The sequence below is a fragment of the Liolophura sinensis genome, chromosome 6, assembly GCF_032854445.1.
Source record: "Liolophura sinensis isolate JHLJ2023 chromosome 6, CUHK_Ljap_v2, whole genome shotgun sequence".
Taxonomy (NCBI): Eukaryota; Metazoa; Mollusca; class Polyplacophora; order Chitonida; family Chitonidae; genus Liolophura; species Liolophura sinensis.
The window spans coordinates 59,648,421-59,668,440 of NC_088300.1; the positions used below are offsets into that span (position 1 = coordinate 59,648,421).

General features: G+C 39.6%; 1 protein-coding gene across 1 annotated transcript in view; it reads left to right on the top strand.

Annotated features, from left to right (window-relative positions):
• The window catches only part of LOC135469191 (atrial natriuretic peptide receptor 1-like), a 29,631-nt gene extending 14,722 nt beyond the window's left edge, over positions 1 to 14,909 (top strand). Inside the window, 5 exon segments of the mRNA XM_064747735.1 lie at positions 8,750 to 8,964; positions 10,530 to 10,543; positions 10,545 to 10,629; positions 11,442 to 11,533; positions 14,825 to 14,909. Of these exon segments, the coding sequence (XP_064603805.1) occupies positions 8,750 to 8,964; positions 10,530 to 10,543; positions 10,545 to 10,629; positions 11,442 to 11,533; positions 14,825 to 14,878 (460 nt within the window). The 3' untranslated portion in view covers positions 14,879 to 14,909.
• Positions 14,910 to 20,020: the final 5,111 nt, after the last annotated feature.

Below are 20,020 nucleotides of genomic sequence, written 5' to 3' on the forward strand. Positions count from 1 at the left end.
ATTAAATGTCTGAGTGTCTAAATCAACCGAAGAACCAGATTACAGTTCTCCTCTGTCAAAATGATAAAGCGACTTATAGACTGATTTCCTGTGTAATTCGTAAATGGAATTAAATTGTAAATTATCTGATGGGCCTATGAGAACAATTCTCGCTTTATGTCGCTTTTACACCAACAGAATTTAAGCTCTTGCTTTAGGATCGTTCTCCAACGGCCTTGGGTCCTTGACGGCCTCTTTTTGTAAATATATTACGAGACGGCTCTTCCACAGCCTTGGAAGTTTCAATTGCTCTGTTTGTAGATCGATTTCAAGACGGTTCTTCTACAGCCTTGAAACCTTCACGGGCTTTACCTGTAGATGGATTACGAGACGGTTCTTCCAAGCCTTGGAACCTTCACGGGCTCTGTCTATAGATAGATTACGAGGCGGTTATTTTACAGCTTTGAAACCTTCACGGGCTCTGTTTGTTGATAGATAATAAGACGGTTCTACCACGGCCTTGGGAACTTCATGGGCTCTGTCTGTAGATATACCACTAGACGGTTGTTTCAGAACCCTGGAAAGGTTACTGGCTCTGTCTGTAGATATACTACAACATGGTTCTTCCACGGGCTTGGAAACTTCATGGGCTCTGTCTGGAGATATATCACAAGACGGTTCTTCCACAGGCTTGGAACCTTCGCGGGCTCTGTCTGTAGATATACTATAACACGGTTCTTCCACGGCCTTGGAAACTTCATGGGCTCTGTCTGGAGATATACCACTAGACGGTTCTTCCACAGCCTTGGAACCTTCGCGGGCTCTGTCTGTAGATTGACTACGACTTAGATCTGCTAATAACATTATTCATAACATTACCATTATCTGCGTATTCAGTTTCATATCAGTCTGAATTTTGATGATGAGTTTGTGACAAAATTAGCCAAATTAATGCACGGAGCTCGATTTTTGGAAACTATTGCTTCAAGGGATCAAAAAACGGATGTAAACTTTACTAGTGTTTAATTAATGTGCCATTTAATGGGCATTCTATTATACTTTGTATTTTCGTACTGCATACAACGTGGAACGTCAACGGGTCTAAAATCAGGGACGCACTCTTCGGAACATACCTGTGCCACGACTCGCGTCACAAACTCTAGCTAGAACGACATCATTTCAAACCAGAGGGTTATCACACGTGCTCAGGCGACAAATCCATTAAAGCAGTCGACAAAAAACTCATTCTAATCAAAACATTCATAAGATGCATTACCGTGCATGTTGTTCGATATGTCCATATATTTAGCCGCATGTATACATCTGCAAGTAAACTGAAACAACTGATTCTTATTATTCCATGTCATGCATGTGGCTTAAGGTAACAGAAAGATAACATTGCAATGGTTTCTGTACGACGATGAAGATAATCGACCGTTTCTGCTGATAGGTTTGTTTAAAGAGAAGCAATCCAGCTGCTAATGTTTTACTGTGCATCGGTTTACAATTATTTACAGTTATGTTGCTGCAAACTCATGCCGTCAGTTAGCATTGATTCGGATTCCCTTAGCTGTGGGCAACGTTGAAATCGTGCTACCGTGACTTGAGCGTCGGTATTGTTGCCGAGCGGTTCATTTTCGCTGTTGACAAATACTTTACGTATGTTTTATTACGTATATGACTTCCTTGGTTGATGCTTAGTGTTTACTGAGTGTATCCCTCGACTGCTTGATAAAGCCTCTCCATATACTGTTGAATATATATTTGTCGACTCATTTTTAACAGGACGGTTTGATCTAAATTTTGCTGTTTTTGTACTCAATTATAGGACACACCCCTCGTGTTATCTCTGAAATAATATTGAAACAGACGCTAAGGAGAAAGAAACCTCCAATCTGATATAAACATCGCTCATTTGATTTTACCGGAGCTATAGAGCTCTGGCCCACGGGCGATATCCAAATTACACAACGGCTGCTCTGATAACTTCCCTTCGCCACGATGTGGCTGAAATACTACCGATGTGACGTAAAACCATAATCTTTCATTCATTCATTTATAGCTTTTCAAGACATGGAATTTTATCCCAGTGTTTTTGTAAACACCATCTTTACTTGATACACAAACACAATCCTAGACGCAGGCATCGTTGTATCTTTGAAACACCATTCTCAGTGAAACACCCGTACATTGTCAACCAGCGTTGCTATCGGCCTGCACGCGCGTCCCTGACTCCCAGGCATACAGAAAAAAATAACTAACGCTTGATGCTGTATTCCTCGTCTTGTCGACGAATGTGGTAACTTATGAAAGACAGATTGACTAATCAGAAGCCTGGAATTTTTTGTGAATTGTGATAAAGTGTGAAAACATGAGGTGGTAAATTATAATGGGATAACATGAGGGTCAGTTATAGTGGAATAACATGAGGGCGTCAGTTATAGTAGGATAACATGAGGGCGTCAGTTATAGTGGGATAACATGAGGGCGTCAGTTATAGTGGGATAACATGAGGGGGTAAATTATAATGGGATAACATGAGGGGTCATTTATAGTGGAATAACATGAGGGCGTGAGTTATAGTGGGATAAGATTAGGGCGTCAGTTATAGTGAGATAGCATGAGGGCGTCAGTTATAGTGGGATAACATGAGGGGGCTAGTAAATGGGATAACATGAGGGCGTCGGATAACTCGAATTTAAAAAAAATCTTTTTTGACATTGTTTCGACGCGTTTATTAGCCATTAGGAGGGAAGTAAGCATAGATGTGTTTGCGTTATCTCGGTTAGCCGGTGGTATCTACCAGCAATAATAGATAATAGAACAATTACTTGGGGCACAAGCACATTAGTGTGCAAGATAAAAGCAGCTTCAAAACACGAAAGCAATGTAGTATTATTAAACACTATAAAGAATATCACATGAAATGTTTTCATTAGTTAATCCTGCGGGTTCTTTCAAAGACAAATACTTTGTTGTGACGTGAGTTGATAACTATAAATTAATTTTTAATTTGGAATTTTAATGAGGCCATGTTAGATAAACGAGAGACACGATTGAGCGTCACTCGTACCCCACGCTCATATTGTTAAAATGCAGACGAAAGCTGGGGTAACGCCAGCGGAAATAGTCTCCCGCTCAGGTTGTAGAAAAAAACGCGTACCTGATTGGTTAGAATTATATTAAAATATGAAAAAAAAGTTACTTACTTTTAAAACTTTCATGTGGGATACTTTATGGATGCATTTATACATTTGGTCTGTTGTTGTCTTTTCCTTTAAAAGTTTTGGGTTCATGATTTAGGGTGGGGTTTCTATTGAGAATGGCGAGCATTTCTTTGAATATCAATGTGAGCCAATGTTGCGCTATATCTATGTTGCATTTAATAGCAATTTTCGGTCTAAACTTCGCCGACAAATCCAGAGCTGCAGCTTAGCGCAAATGAATGTGGTAAATCTTAAAACATCCGTGAATTGAACAGTGCCATAAGCTGAATGCACATAGCTTTAATGAAATTTACATGGATTTAATTCTGCAGATTTACAAAGTAAAGGCACAGGTAGATACAAGTGCCTTTGGGTTTAATTACTTTTGCAACTAATAACCTTGACCGTAAACAGTAAGTTGATCTTGCGCTGCTTGTACATATATACTGCGACTAAGTGAGTTTTCATACAGCCTATATCTGGACACATGTAAAAAAGGTTGATTTTTTATCTTAAAACATTTGCATATTGTTTGATTACTCCTCATCTGGGTTGTTTTTAGTACAAAACGGTTCACCATCAATTATGCCCATCTGGCAAACTACCGTTATATACAAAATCATTATTTGCGCAGTACGTTTTTGCTCCAGTCATTAGCGACCAACGTCAGCTTAATATATTGATCTATTTAGCTGATGTAAAAACCAAAAATCAAATCGCACTGCCTGTAGAACTATGATTGGTTGAGCTGTTATACTATTGTGTGATATATCTGGATGCGTAAGGCCAGGCATTTGGGCATATACTGCCAGATTGGTGTTCAACGCCGCATCAAAAGAGTATTTCACTTACACGACGGCGGTTAGTTTCATGAGTAGGCAAAACGGAGTGTCCGAAGAGTATTCGACGAGTAACTGATGAACGTGCCCACGTGTGACTCGAAAGACGTTCACTCGAAGGCCGAGCACAGTATTTATGCCACATTCGTGGAAAGCACGAAATTTCTCATAAATTTCATGTAGGACCAGCTACACAGTCGCATATCGCCACCAAGATTTCAACACCAGTGGGGAAATGAAAATTCCCGTGTGAGGTGAGCATTGCATCAAGACCTTCTGTCATGGCAACGCCGTGTCTTCACTACTCGTAACTATGGTGGCTACGTCCACATGTCTTGCATATACTTGTTGCTATGCCAGCTACATGTACGTTACCATCATAGCGACGCCAAGTCTTCACTACAGCTAGTAGTGTGCTAGTTACGGGCACGTCTTCACTATTTGTTGCTTTAGTAATTACGTGCAGGTTACCACCGTGGTGACGCCGTTGCTACTGGTTGCTATGGTAGTTACGGGCCCGCTTTGTGACACAGGTCCTATGATCTCAAACTCAAGGATCTTACGCTGTACATAGAAAAAGATTTGTGAGTCAACGGCCTTTGGCTATGATGAATGCTTTCATCGGTAAACAAGACGTATTGATGATATTAGAATGTTTAATCTGCGGATATATTTACTCTGATGTGCTAATATGGAGGAAGGCATCACAATTTGTAATCATTCATTAATTTTGCCGTGACAGTAACTAGATTTGTGTGACCTTCCTGCCTTTGATCTCCTCTTGTGTAGTTTTGAAATGTTTCTATTTAAAATAAGTGGGATTGAAGAAAAAATTAGGGTGTAAGTGGGTGGTGGTTTCTACAATGGATAGCTTGTTTATGTGGTAGAGTCTATAATGTCTAACCGGATACAGATTGTCAAATTTACTCACACTGACCATCCTTTGTCCCATAGTACATTAATGTTTTGATGATTTTCCGTCTAGTCAGCGTTGTCTTCCTCCTCATTTATCCCTCCAGGGTTTTTTGTCATTTTCTGCCGTTAAAATATTCAGTCAGACCCTAGTTGACGTCTGCCATAAAAAGATGTTTTGAATGTATTCTTGTCAGTCAGTAATGTACCTTGTCTGGTTTCAGCAAAGGCTAGGCGTCAGACATTGGTCCTCTGTCTGTTTCAATGACTAATTACCCCATGCTCATAAATGACTGAAGCCGTGTGGAGATGCAAAAGAACAATAATGGTCCTGGACGTAATTGGTTCGACACAATTGTATAAATCATGAAAAAGAGTAGTTAACGAAAGCACGCCACACCTTAGTGACACACACTTACCAACAGTGCATAGGCGTCACAAAACCAATATGTAAGTGTCGGTTCTTAAGCCATTGTGAGTTTCTAGTCTCAGAAAGTAATTAAATTTGTTTATATAAGTACTTTGTTTACCAGCAAACATCATGAAATTCTGGACATTTAATTTAGTTTTTAATCTGGTTGATTGATTGGTGTTTAAGTCTGCATTCAAGAGTATTTTATTAATATACAGCCGGTTAGTTTTATGGATAGAGGAAACCGTATTGCCTAAAGTTAGCTCACCCTGTTATAATCATTAGTATCATAAATTGTCCCTCCCTCCCTTGACCTACACCTTTTCTCGTCTGAATACGACAATATGCAGAAACCATTAAACAGTAATCCTCTCCAAGGCAGATCTTTCTCAGTCACTAAACCGCACATTGATGATCTCCTAACTTTAAACAATATATATCCACATTTCCTGGATTTATAGAAAACCGCAGACCCTAGATGGTACATCTTTTCTGGGCCTATTCAAAGATCAAAACGATTTCCTCCCTAGCTGACTTTGCGATAAGAGTGATAGTTTCAGTTGTGACATTATTAGTTAATAACAAATGAGGCTGATGCCTCGCACAATATGAAGGCTATTGGCGCCATATATTTCCATATCCTACCACTGAGTGAAAATGTAACGAATTTATCCTGCAAAAGATCCATCAGTTCAGCGCAAAAGACTGATATATATGCAACTCGCTTTAGTGATGTGATCAAACAAACAAAGGCTCAACAGACACATATGACGTAGCTGAAGGATACGAAATTATACACATGACCGTTGCTGTCAAATGAAAAGTTCCTGCACGTTGGATATATGAACGGTAGGAATGAAAGCTCGGTTGAGATGGGGCCTCCGTGGCTCAGTCTGTTAGCGCGCTAGCGCAGCGTAATGGCCCAGGAGTCTCTCACCAATGCGGTCGCTGTGAGTTCAAGTCCAGCTCATGCTGGCTTCCCCTCCGGCCGCACGTGGGAAGGTCTACCAGCAACCTGCGGATGGTCGTGGGTTTCCCCCAGGCTCTGCCCGGTTTCCTCCCACCACAATTCTGGCCGCCGTCGTATAAGTGAAATATTCTTGAGTACGGCGTAAAACACCAATCAAATAATCAAATAAATAAATCAGTTGAGATACATATCTGATTATCGACAACTTATATACTATCATGGTACACGATTTGACTACTGATTTCACACAGTCGCCCAGACATTCTTTGTGTCTTTCCAACATCACTAAAAAACTACTGACTGCTTATCTTTGCCCGATTCCACCTTAGTATCGTACTTTATAAACTTTTTCAGTTCTGTGGTTAGTTGTGTCGAACATCGTTTTGGAAATTGGCCTTGCAATTATTGACCTGGAACGCCTATTTTATTAGACTGCCGGTATTCTTCGAGGTATAGATTCACAAATTGTCACATAAGCATTAAAGATCAATATTTGGAGCCAGAAATTTCTGGCTGAACAGTTGAAGAATGTTTTGTCAGCATGGAAAACAGAAATGGCCTATACTATCATGAATATACCATAAAGAGCTGAATGGGTTTAGCTTATCTCTTGTAAAGAGTTTAGAAGACTAAACAGTCACAGAAGACACACAGTCGTCGAAATTTCGTGGGGCTACTAATATATTAGGACCTTGTCGGAAGTTTATTTGTCTGTGTCCGTCATCAAGAATTTAAAAATTTCGACGTTCGATTTTCGGAAAATTCCCATTTTTCCGATTTAACGATCGTCCCTGATTCCACTTAAGAACACAGTTTCCATGGCAGTGCTCTTAATAACATCTATATAATATGACGTGTGTCTTAGAAAATGGACAAACATGTCTATAAGTGGCTTTCAGAACTCTGTTTTTGTTTGCACTGCAAACACACATCACTTCTTAGCGATGGCGTAATGCACAGCTCCCTTTTACCAACGAGGATACGATAGCTTTCCTTCCTGTGTGTTTAGAAGAGCTTGTCCGCAGCTCATTCCAGTCGGGATTGCGGTATTATCATACTCAGGAAGGATTTTACTATGAAAATAAACATTTACACGGGCGGTGTGTATAATCAGCGGTTAAGAGCTCTTATTACGAGATTGACGAGGCCTGCTGTTCATATAATTTCATATTCCTCATTATTTTGTGTTCATACAAACCTGTTATCAGGCTTGTAGCACTTTCCTTGTGTTGTCGGTTTGGTTCCGAATGTTTATGTATTTTGGAGCCCGTTTCGTAAAAAGCCTAAAGGGTTGGCTTAGACGGCTAATTTGGACTAACAATTTTGTCTAACCTGTTTCAGAAAAAAACTTTTTGCTTATGGACTAAATTCTTTTGTCTTAAATGTAGAAAGAGAGCCCCAAACCCTCATTCACGCCCGAAGGAATCAAATTCGGCATTTCAAGTGTTATGAGTGCCTTTCTTGAAGGTTTATTTATTGATTGGAGAAAAATAAGAATAAATCAGCTTCTGTCAGCAAATGAAAATGTTTTTGTTCTTTTTTGCATTTTATCCCTTCCTTGGCAGACTTTACTAGAAACTAATATGAAGAAGAAACAATCATCAGGAAATCTACCAATCAGATTGCTTCCAGGCGCCCACATAGCCGGTTACGGCATTCCTTCCAAGCTTTAGACAGTTTTACGTTTGTGAAACTACCCAGTCAAGTTTTTTCTTAGGCGTCTTACGATAGTCGCCTAATAACCCTTAGCCTACTGACAGATCTTAGACGGCTACATAAGTTTGGTGAAACGGGCCCAAGCAGCCAAAGTATTCTGTTATATGTCTCAATAATATACATATTTAAGATTTGCTGTTATGTGATAACTCAGTAAGAGCAAAATCTAGTACTTCGATTTTTGTGCATATGTATATGGATGTATAAGGATATTTGACCCACTTTTGGCCAGTAATTAAGTCCATCATGTCTGATTACCGATATCACGTGAGGTTATACTTTATGGCTGCTAGCTTTTGATTGTTCGTATAATGTTTTGTTGGTTAGAATTGATTAAATCGTCACAGTGACTCTATATGGCGGCCAAAATAATTCGCAGGCTCTGTTTAAACAGACTTTAGAAAAGCAGAAATCCTTTGAAAAGTAATGAAACAATTGTTTAGATCAAAATTTTATCCAATCAACAAATCGTATTCAGGATGAAGCCATTCCGCTGGATCAGTCTGGTTTCAATCTTATTCTTCCGGATCACTGATCAGGTATTGAAAAATTAATTTCAAATCGGGCGATCAATTAATAATATTTTTGTTTTCCATCAATCAAATCTCGGCACAGGAAAATTTGAATGTAAGAATTTTCTGACAATTAATCAGTCACCGTCTTTTCATAATCAGGAATGTTGTTGTTTAGTTATTGTCTTTGTGTTTTACTTCAGTCTGTTTGACTCTTGGATTGACCAGTATGACGTGTACAAAGTAGAGACAATCGGGGACGCTTACATGGTGGTCAGCGGACTACCGGAGAGAAACGGAGAACGTCACGTGATCGAGATCTGCTCCATGTCGCTAGACATTGTACAGTCTGTGCAACACTTTACTATACCTCACCTGCCACAGCAAAAGTTAAGGATTAGGATAGGCATTCATTCAGGTGAGCTGTGGTGGATTTCTGGTTTATTAGTCTGTTGATCTTGCATGTGATTTAATCAATATTTTGTAATGCGCTTAGGCCTGTAGTATTGTCACCCTATATGATTACGTTCTGTTCCTATGGGTTGTAACAATGGTGAACTCGTCGTTTGTTGTCTGGAGATCTTGTGATTTAATTACTACCTGCTTATACTACCTACTGACACTCGCCATGATTGCGTAACTTTTGATGATATCCGTCGCGAACTCGACAGATATTGCAGATCTCGCGATAAAATTGTTACATTATTACGCTCACTATTGTCACCTGGCTTGCTTACGTTTCGTTTCCTTAGATAAGCTGTAGTTAATTTCTCCTTTATTGTCTTTTGATGTGATATAGCTTTTGGTATTTAATATATCCATACTTGGGACGGTCTTTCAGCAACCTGCGAATGGTCCAGATTTTCTTCCAGACACTGCCACGTTTCCTTTCACCTTAATGGTGGCCGATGTCGTGCAACTGAAGTATTCGTGAGTGCGGCGTAAAACACCCATAAAATTGAATTACTGCAAATGTTATGAAAAACTCTTGCTTCTAGATAATTACAAGAAAGATATGTCAAAAGTATGAGAAAAAAAATTTGAGGTATATTTCTTATTTCCTAATCACCCCATTGTTTTATGCATATTAACGTCAATGATCGGAAGTACTCGGAGATGACTTTAACGATGAATATATTGGGAACGCAGGACAAGTTTAGCGCCCCAATTCGGGCTCCTCTTCTCCACACACGCAGCGTTGTTTTTACAGCTGTCACCGTTAACGTTACCAAAGCAGGCTATTTAATTTCTGACTGACTGCTAGAACCTAAAAAAACTGTGGTTTAAACTAATTTTTTCTCTCTAAAAAGATCTCCACAAGCTGATCAAAAAAAAAACAAAAAAACACGGAACCTAATTGACGTCATAATGAAAATTTATATTTCTCATTCTCACATCCGCTTCCATAATTTTGGAATGGAACTAGATCTGAGAATATAACAAAAATCGACTGATTAACTCTCAATCTACCCATTTGTGCATATAGATGTGCTCCCCGATAAGCCGTTTGCATTTGTACCATTTGTATTCATCAAATTTTATTTTCATGGAAATCAACTTCTCGAAAAGTATGTTTGCACTGCTGTAAATATTGTAAACAGAATAAGCTAGGTACTTGAATAACCAAATATAAAACAAAGAAGGGTATCATATATAAATACATTGTACTCCATCCGGATTAACTTGTTGACCATGTCATATCTACATGCATTATTGGTACGTTGCCTGACTGTCTAATGGATGTGTTTGCGCTGTTTGGAGGTAGACACCCGGAAATGTATCCAATTTAATACATTTAGTTTGCTGGAATATGCCGGTATTTTTCCCCATCTACCCTGAAGAGCAAACGATATCTTAATTGACAAACGAAATGTTAATCAAACCAATCCTCAGCACCTATACATGCCATTTATCGGACCTCCAGGGCAGTGCCACCCGTCGTCTCTCTGTTAATGAGCCTTTCATCTCAATCGTCTCTTGCAGGTCCGTGTGTGGCTGGGGGTTGTTGGGGTGAAGATGCCTAGATACTGTTTGTTTGGTGATACTGTGAACACGGCCTCCAGAATGGAATCCTCAGGTGTCGGTAAGTAGGTAGAAACAAAAAGCAAGTGCGTATGGCTGAAAAACGAGAAAAAAACATAGCCCAGTGTAAGGAAACTTCTTAAGTGTTTTGGATAAGCAACATAGGCCGATTCCACAAAGTAGTTTCTGATTTAAGTCAAAATTGGTGGAAATTTGGAAATGTTGGTGTGGAGATAACCATTGATGAAGTGAGCATTATTTCGAAAGCCCAAAAATAAGCTTGAAATTTTGACTGACGGTAAATGAGAAATGGATATGTGAATCGGTATACCACACTTGTGTTTGGCTATTTTTGTTTTTCGAGAAACACTTCAAACTGGATAATAATAAAAAGAGAAAAATAAAATAAAATAAAAAGGCGACTTAAACAATTTAATGAACTGCGTGAAACAAAAACACAGACATTTTTGACCAAATCATTAACTAATTTCTCCAGGAGAAATGTGTGATGAATGTATAAATCAAAATTCAGCGGGAACATCATTTTTCAAAGGTAGATCTCTGATGCCTAATGGCAATGGTGGATCTCATAATTATGAACGAATATTTGTGCTATATCATGCAATATTTACGACTATATCTTTGCCATAGGTGAAAGTGATCCACCCGAGGTGTTCTTGTGATGAAATAATGATTTACCCGTGAATAAGACTAACCTAAGTTGTTTATTTGTATCTCCATTCATTTTAATAATGGAAGGATTACGGGATTTCCAGGGAACAGTTTCTTCTGTTCTCATGATCACTTGTTGTAATACTGCTTAAAGTTCTGAATGAATTTTACATACGTTATAAAACATTCTCTTTGACATAGCTCAGCAGATTCATATAAGTGAAGCAACGAAGACGTTGTTGGATAGTGTGGGTGGATATCAGTGTGTATTAAGAGGGGATGTAAATATAAAGGTAAGTGTTCTCAGTAGGATCTGTGCGATAAGTAACTGTACCTTCGGGGGTCTACGAGGCCGAGTGATTAACTTGCTACTAGAGTACAACGACCTAGGAGGCTTTCACCAATGCGGTTGCTGCAAGTTCAAGGCCAGCTCATGCTGGCTTCCTCTCCGGTCATGTGTGGTAAGGTCTGCCAGTGACCTGCCTCTGTCCGGTTTCCTCTCTCCTTATTGCTGGTCGCCGTCATTTAAGTGAAATGTTCTTGAAAATGACACAAACTAAAATACCCCCCCCCCCCAAAAAGAAACAAAACAAACAAAACCCCCGTAACTGTACGCTCTGAGAAATATTCTGTTGAAATACGGTGTCTAAATTGTGTGACACAGTGGTCAGACATACGGAATGTGCAGTTATTGCTATTACATACCGTATATGGATCAACTGAATCACTCCGTGGCTCAGTCGGTTAGCGCGCTAGCGCAGCGTAGTGACCCAGAAGCCTCTCATCAATGCGGTCGCTGTGAGTTCAAGACCAGCTTATGCAGTCTACCTCTCCGGCCGTCCCTAGGAAGGTCTGTCAGCAACCTGCGGGTGGCCGTGGGTTTCCCCGGGATCTGCCCGGTTTCCACCCACCACCGTGGGCTGGCCGCCATCGCATAAGTGAAATATTCTTGAGTACGGCGTAAAACAACAATCCAAAAAAAAAAAACAAAAAAAAAAAATCAATTGAATCAACGGTATATCGGCGTCAAAGTAAAACAATTTGTATTTGATACAACTTTCTGGTGGCTTAGCACAAGTCTAATGATGCATACTGATACCATACTGTCACAATGATCCTGATATGTTACGACAAACCATTGTAGATAAACTGTTGATGTATTCAGTTCCTTGTAAATTACACGTAGGCCTAAGGTGACCACTCTTTTTTACATCTCCATGATCATCTGCGCACAGTGCCATATGAAGCTCTGGCAAGCACGATTTAGCATCAGAGGCAATGGTACGGGGATTTCTAGTATTTTTCAGGGGATTCGCATCTCCGTCAGCACTCCTTCGCATCTAAAGCACGGGTGCGCTAGTAAGGAACTTTTCATCATTATTGGCCCGCCTTTAATCTGAACCACTACCGATTGGATATCCACCATTATTAGTGTTTCATCATCTGAAACACTCTTGAGAGGATTTTCATCATTATTAGCATGCCATAGCAATCTGAGGAGATTTTCGTAATTATTATTTATTTATTTATTTGATTGGTGTTTTACGCCGTACTCAAGAATATTTCACTTATACGACGGCGGCCAGCATTATGGTGTGAGGAAACCGGGCAGAGCCCGGTGGAATCCCACGACCATCCGCAGGTTGCTGTCAGACCTTCCCACGTGCGGCCGGAGAGGAAGCCAGCATGAGTTGGATTTGAACTCACAGCGACCGCATTGGGTGAGAGACTCCTGGGTCATTACGCTGCGCTAGCGCGCTAACCAACTGAGCCACGGAGGCCCTCTCGTAATTATTTGCATGCCATAGCATCTGAAGGGATTTGCGTCATTCTTAGCTTGCCATAGCATTTGAAGGGATTTGCCTCACTATTAGCATCTGAAGCCCTGGAGATTCCCATCATTATTACCACTCGGTAATAACTCAGTATGATCGTCGGTGAAGACATTTTCATCGTCCTTAGCACTTTTTGACATCAGAGGGGATTTGCATTAATATTAGACCCCATCCGCATTCGTAGCACTGATGACCGTCTTGCAGTTATACTCTTGTGTCTTGATACTATTTATGTTTGCCATAACGTAAATAGTGTTCTATTTTTAAATAGCTTTGTCACTGCCCACAATAAATGTCTTTTGGTTGGACTTTAGTGGGCCAACCATAACATCTCTCATGCCGTGAACGCATTTTGACGCACGTTCCCCAAAGCCTAAAGATCTCTCCTAAGTATGATATTTAACTGCAACTGATCGACTTTAGTCGAGGAGATTATTTTGTATTTATAACGTAAATGCAAAAAAAAAACAAAAAAAATAAAAAAAAACAAAACAAAACACAATTTTCCCATTGTGCATTAACATTTTTCAAGCTGTACGAGTAATCCCTCTTTTTCAGGTCAGAATGCCAAACATGTTCAAAACATAATCAAAAAGTCTGACTGCAGAAGCAGACGGTCTAGGAATTTCTAAAACGCATAAAATATAAAAAAATATAGACAAATATACGCATATTAAACACGGTTTTTTCACTGAAGCATTGTGGATTATTTACAAGAGACGTACTCAGGAGGAATATTGTGGTATTGCTACAAAAATTGTAATCTAGCAACTAAGCTGGGTAATTTTAATGTTTAATCCGCTGGCTAAACAAAAAGACCAAAGGTTTTGTTTTGTGGAACATTTTCCATTCAAGCGAGACTTTTTGTTAAATTCAATCCAATTCAAAAGCAGCAGTAGCCAATGAGTGAATGCTATCAGTCTCGAATAGTACATATCTTTGTGCCAGGAGGAATATTGGTTCTCACATAAACGTTCGGAGCAAACTGTGATTCCTTGACCCTTCGAGAAGCAAAGCATCACAAGATGATTGACGAAAGGCTCTTTTCTATGATCTATTGATCTCATCATCCTCGGGGCCAAAATGGGGTAGTTTTCTTAATTATATTTTTTTGAGGAAGTCTCCCTGGGGGCGAAAAGCGGAGGTGGGGGGTAGGGGTTTTGGTGGCTGGTGAATGTGTGTTGAGGGAAAGCTACTTTTGGTAAAAGTAGCAATTTACACTAGTATATACTACTGATTAATGGTGGCTTGTGATATGGTTCATGTGTTTAGTGAACAACGCGGTAGGAAATAACTGTCGTGAATCTTCGCGCATTTAGAACTGCGCTCGTCATTCTGTAGCCCTAGTTGTCTTCCTGGTATGCCCGACTATCGGAGACCGTCCTGATTTATAAGATTTCCTAGTCTAATTCAGTTGGTTAGATAAATCCTTTGCGTCAGATTTAGGTTATGATGTGTTTTTTTTTCAGTACATACTACCAATGCATTAGTGTGGAATCTTTATTCAGAATACCACTTTGATCAAAAGTGGTATTCGTTTATCAAGCAAAAACAGGATACCCAACACAGCGTTGCGCTATCACCATAAAACTGTTGGTGCATTTGGCATGGAATGAGCATTAGCCTTAATGGGCGGATTGAACTTCTTTACTGACGATCGATGAAGCAGATAAGTGGATTAATGGTGATAGTTCATCTAACTTTTTATTGTACTTACTGTACTACATTTCATGTTGTTTTCCTCATCAGGGTAAAGGCATCATGCGCACATACTGGCTTACTGGCCGTTGCGCAAACGGTTGACGGCTCAGTGAAGATTCCCGGGCATGTCTCGCTTGACCTGACGGCAGGTTGATGGAATGACGCAGGATTAGGTGTGTGAATTTCACCGCTCATGAATCGAATCAGTGAACAGCATGCATACAAGAAGCACAGACGGTTAAAGCGCTGAATTTTTGGAAGGAAACCCTACGAAACATCATCGGAAAGGCAATAAATTAACTCCATTGTAGACTGTCTACTCATCAGCGCTTAAATTGAACACATATCAAATGGAAAATACGCTCCGTCAGGCTCATTAGACCGACTCCCTGTGGAAAACAGGTACAACGAACGACGGGAACATCGCTCATCATTCCCCGAACAATTCTGCCCAAATCCTTTTTGAACTATAGAGAAATGACCGATAAATGACTCAGACTAATGACCAGGATTTGATATTCACAAGGATTACTAAACCACTGGCAACGTCTCAAATAGGTGTTCATACTGTTTGCTAATATTACCTCAGTCCGGAGGACGTATTCAGGAAGCAACCTCACAGGTAGGTGTTCATGTTGTTGCTGGTAATGCCTGAGACGTGGACACAAGTTGAAGGCAACAACTTAGATAAGTGTTAATGCTGTTGCTAATAATGCATTGGTCCCTGGAGACGTGTTCAAGAGGCAATATAACAAAAAGGTTTTCGTCGCTTTGCTAATAATGAGTTGGTCCTGGAGACGTGTTCGACAAACAACATCACAGCTAGGTTGATGCTGTTGCTAGTAATGCCTCAGTCCTGAAGACGTTTTCAACACGCAGCATTTCATATATGTGTTCATGTTGTTGCTTGTAATGCCTGAGACGTGGAGAAGAGTTGAAGGCAACATCGCAAATAGGTGTTCATGTTGTTGCTTGTAAAGCCTGAGACGTGCAGAAGAGTTGAAGGCAACATCGCAAATAGGTGTTCATGCTGTTGCTTGTAATTGCCTGAGACCATGGAGAAGAGTTGAAGGCCAACATGGCAAACAGGTGTTCATGCTGTTGCTAGAAATGCTTCAGTTCTGAGGACTTTATCAACATTCTGTTTATATCCAGGACCAAAAAGAAACGTCCAAATCATGACTATTACTTTATTTTTAGCGTATTTATCAATGAGTCATATTAGAAACTAAGAGAAGGCAAAGATGTATTGCTCTTCTTTTATTCATATTTCAAAGGCCTGCCTCGCTGGGCATTCAGCATGAACGGGATAGGGCATCGACTGGTTGACCCTTATCAGTGTAATGGCTGGGGCGGGGCTGCTTACTTGCCTTCGGTAAGTTGTCTCAGTGAAGTAGCACTAGATAAAAGAGCGGTGGAAATCCGCCCTGCGACAAGGAGGCACATTACATACACTCTAAGGATTCCTTCGTTGTCATGTGACTGAAAAATTGTTGAGTACGACGTTAAACCCCAAGCACTCACTCACTCACTCACTCACTCAAAGGCCTTACGAAATCATTTCTTATGGCTTATCTATTAAAACATGGCTTATTCTTCTAGTCGCTGATGTGGTAAACCATCAGATAACCATCTTCCATATCCACAGTTTATCCCTATCATAAGCCCTGGTATTTATAGCGTCAAAACATTGTTTATACCTTATGTCCATATCACCATCAATGTCCACACGTACTATCATAAATCGTGCCCACTCCTGTCACCAAACCATTGCTCATGCCTGATGTCCACATGTGCCATCATCATGAGTAAGTTTCACGCGTTCAATCAATAATTTATGAGTCTAGTCGTGTCCCGAGTCATGGCCACTCACATGTTACCTCCAAACATTATTCATGACTGATGTCCATCCGTATGCACATTATTACCACAGTATCATTCGTGCTTACATATGCGTACAAGAGAGCCCACAAAACATTACCTCTCAGTCATGTTCAAACCCATAACCGAAAGTCCTGCTCATGCTTGCTTCCTCCCAGTTGTATGTGGGAAGGTCTGCCAGCAATCTGCAGATGGTCGTGAATGTCCAAGGGTGTCCCAAATATATAAATAAATCATCATTTGTGCTTTGTAAGAAGTATATGCTTCCTGTCCCGTCAGCATGTGCCTTAAAAGAATAAAGAATAAAATATGTAATTGTGGATGTGTGCAGTTGATCATTATGCCGTGATACCAGGGAATAGTTATTGCTTACAGGTGGGAAGGCATTTCTAACATTTCTATATGTTTAGAAATAGTTTGTGGTTAATCATTTTTTTTTGGTAAATAAACCTAACTGGAACATTGTCCGCCTAAAACATGTCGGTTCAAACTGTGTACTCGATTGTTCTTTTCTGCAGTACGTCACATTTTTTGTGTAGCTCTGCTCGTAAAGCAAAGAAGTAATTAGCCAGCACTGCAACGTAATGGCGGAGAATAATGTGTTTTTACACAACTTGGAATCGGTTTGTGTAGGTGGGAAATGTTGAGCGATCTCGCCCAATACTTAAATATTTCTGTACCGGACTATACCTGGGCGTTCCACAGATTTCGGGATTTAGCAAAAAATTGTAATCCAAATCAAACTTAAATATATTCACGAAATAGACAATAGATTTGAACTCCTAATTCTATGTTGTATAAGTAAAATTTCGGCAAAGTTTTAGCACTGAGATTCTGATATTTTAAAAAGATTAAATATGTGGGCCAAAAATGTCTTTTATGAAAGTGACTCAATTATAAGTGTTGTTTCATAGGAAACAAACCGTTTGTTGAACCTGAACAGAATCACTGTAGTCACTGATTTATCAAAAACAGATATTAATTACAGGATATGTATTATATACTCAATAGTGGCACGGACAATTTGGTATCCCATCATGCAGTCCTTGACGATGTATCTATGAAACCTGAATAGGATTTCCTCTGGGATAGCTCACTGGCTGAATTAATATATTTTAGCGCTTGAATCCTGGGCGTGTTTGTTTGTGTGGTTGGTAGATTGATTTTTGACACCAGTTATATATTTTTGTTAACTTTAATGATAACTGACAGCTTCGCTTCTTTGTTGAAGTTGGAACCAATATCGCAGACATGTATATCTATAGACTTAACGTTCCTTGACAAACTAGCATTGTGTTTTGCTAATCAAAATTGTGGAAAAAAATGACCATTCAATGCATGAAAAGCTAGATATTTTTTTTATGACGCATTAAGTTAAGTGCGCATTAAACTGACTTATTTACGAAACAGTTGTCATAGTAACGGGAAGCACAAAGATTCTCTCAGTGTTCGTTTCACGAAATGCTTTGAATGAAATGTAGAAACTCAACATCCTACAATTCCATAATTTGAAGGGCTCAGACCAATATGCTATCTGTACTGCCCGGTGTATATTATAGAAGCTAACATCGGGAATCAACCTTGCATGGGATGGCTGAAATGACAGCATGTTACGAGAGTCACACAATCCTTCCTCCAGGTTCCGTCTTCCGGATTCTGTCTTCAGGAAACCACAAATGTTTTCCTGAACTAAAGAGAAAAAAGGGAGGCAAATGAAACAAATTTATCTTCACGGTTTCGCGTGTCCAGTAAAACGGCTCTGGGCGTGAGAAATATCAGACATAGATTAAAGCTTTATTCAGCGTGACCTGCAGAAATTAAATATATGAAAATAAACGACATTTAATATAGTGTGACAAGCGGCTATGCACACGTGAAGAACATTTCATATAATCTGACAAGCGGCAAATATCACACACGTGAACAACATTTCATATAGGTCGACAAGCGGCATATATCACATCACACAGGTGAACAACATTTCATGTTGCCTGACAAGCGGCAAATATCACACAGGTGAACATTATGTAACATATTCTGACAAGCGACAAATATCACACACGTGAACAACATTTCATATAGTTTGACAAGAGGCATATATCACATCACACAGGTGAACAATATTTCACGTTGTCTGACCAGCGGCAAACATCACACATGTGAACACCATTTCATATAGTCTGAAAAGCGGCAAATAGCACACAGGTGAACAATATGACACATATTCTGACAAGTGTCAAATATCACACACGTGAACAACATTTCATGAAGTCTGACAAGTGGGAAATACCACACACGTGAACAACATTTCATACAGTTTGACAAGGGAGGCTTGAATAACGACTGATAAGTTATTAAGTTGGTGTACGGTGTCATGGAGCATAGGCGTAATGCGAAACTTACATTCAGACTAATCAAAGCAGACAAGAGAAGCCAACAATCTGCGCACATAATAAGTATCCTATAACCGATAGACCTGATAGTCTTGTTTACAGCTGTGTTAATTTTACGTGTGGGTTAAATTTAGAATTCCTGGGAAATCTGTTATGCTGTATTTTTAGTTAATGTGATACACATATCATGAATGAGCAATCACAGGATCTTTTTATGACTCAAATGAATTGATGATAGCTTTTTTGATGTCTTCAGGTTTCAATAAATACACTATGTCTCAGGTGACACTAGCGTGAAATATTACCTTAGCTCAGCCATGGGGCAAAACGTTAGGACAGAGTTGTCGGCTTTGTCCAGAATGTAGTTCACCAGTATGGAATCAATCTTGAGGCTTTAAATATCCGATGATTTGGACATCTATTATAACTGTTTCAAATGACAAGGATATATTATAGACACTATACTGTAATTAGTGGCTTAATTAGTTGTTGATCGTGTTTATGAAACGTTGTGTTGCTATACATTCCCGTCACTAATTAAATTACCCGCGAACGAGATACCGTAAACAACACGACGAAAACACTTTGAATTGTTTTATTATTAATGATTTTATTTTTGTTAGTAAAACAACCAAGTACAAGGTGCTTTTTCTCTTATTGTTTATAACTAACATTGTAAAATCGATCCATACCCAAAACTACCCTAGATTAAGGCATATAATCCAGCACAGTGGCAACTCTGGTCAAAACTGGATTGGCCATAAAATTCTCTTGTACTACACATAAGCACTATGTTACGAATTTACCCACAAATCGTCATCTGAAATTTGGGAAGGAACAAGAAACTACACAGATTTTACTTTAGTCCGAATTACTTTAAGCAGGAAAGGTTCTTCAATATTGCCGATCTGCTGGAGTGTGGATTTCTCGGAATGAGGAAGAAAGCAATTTGGCGCATGTCTCCAAGGCG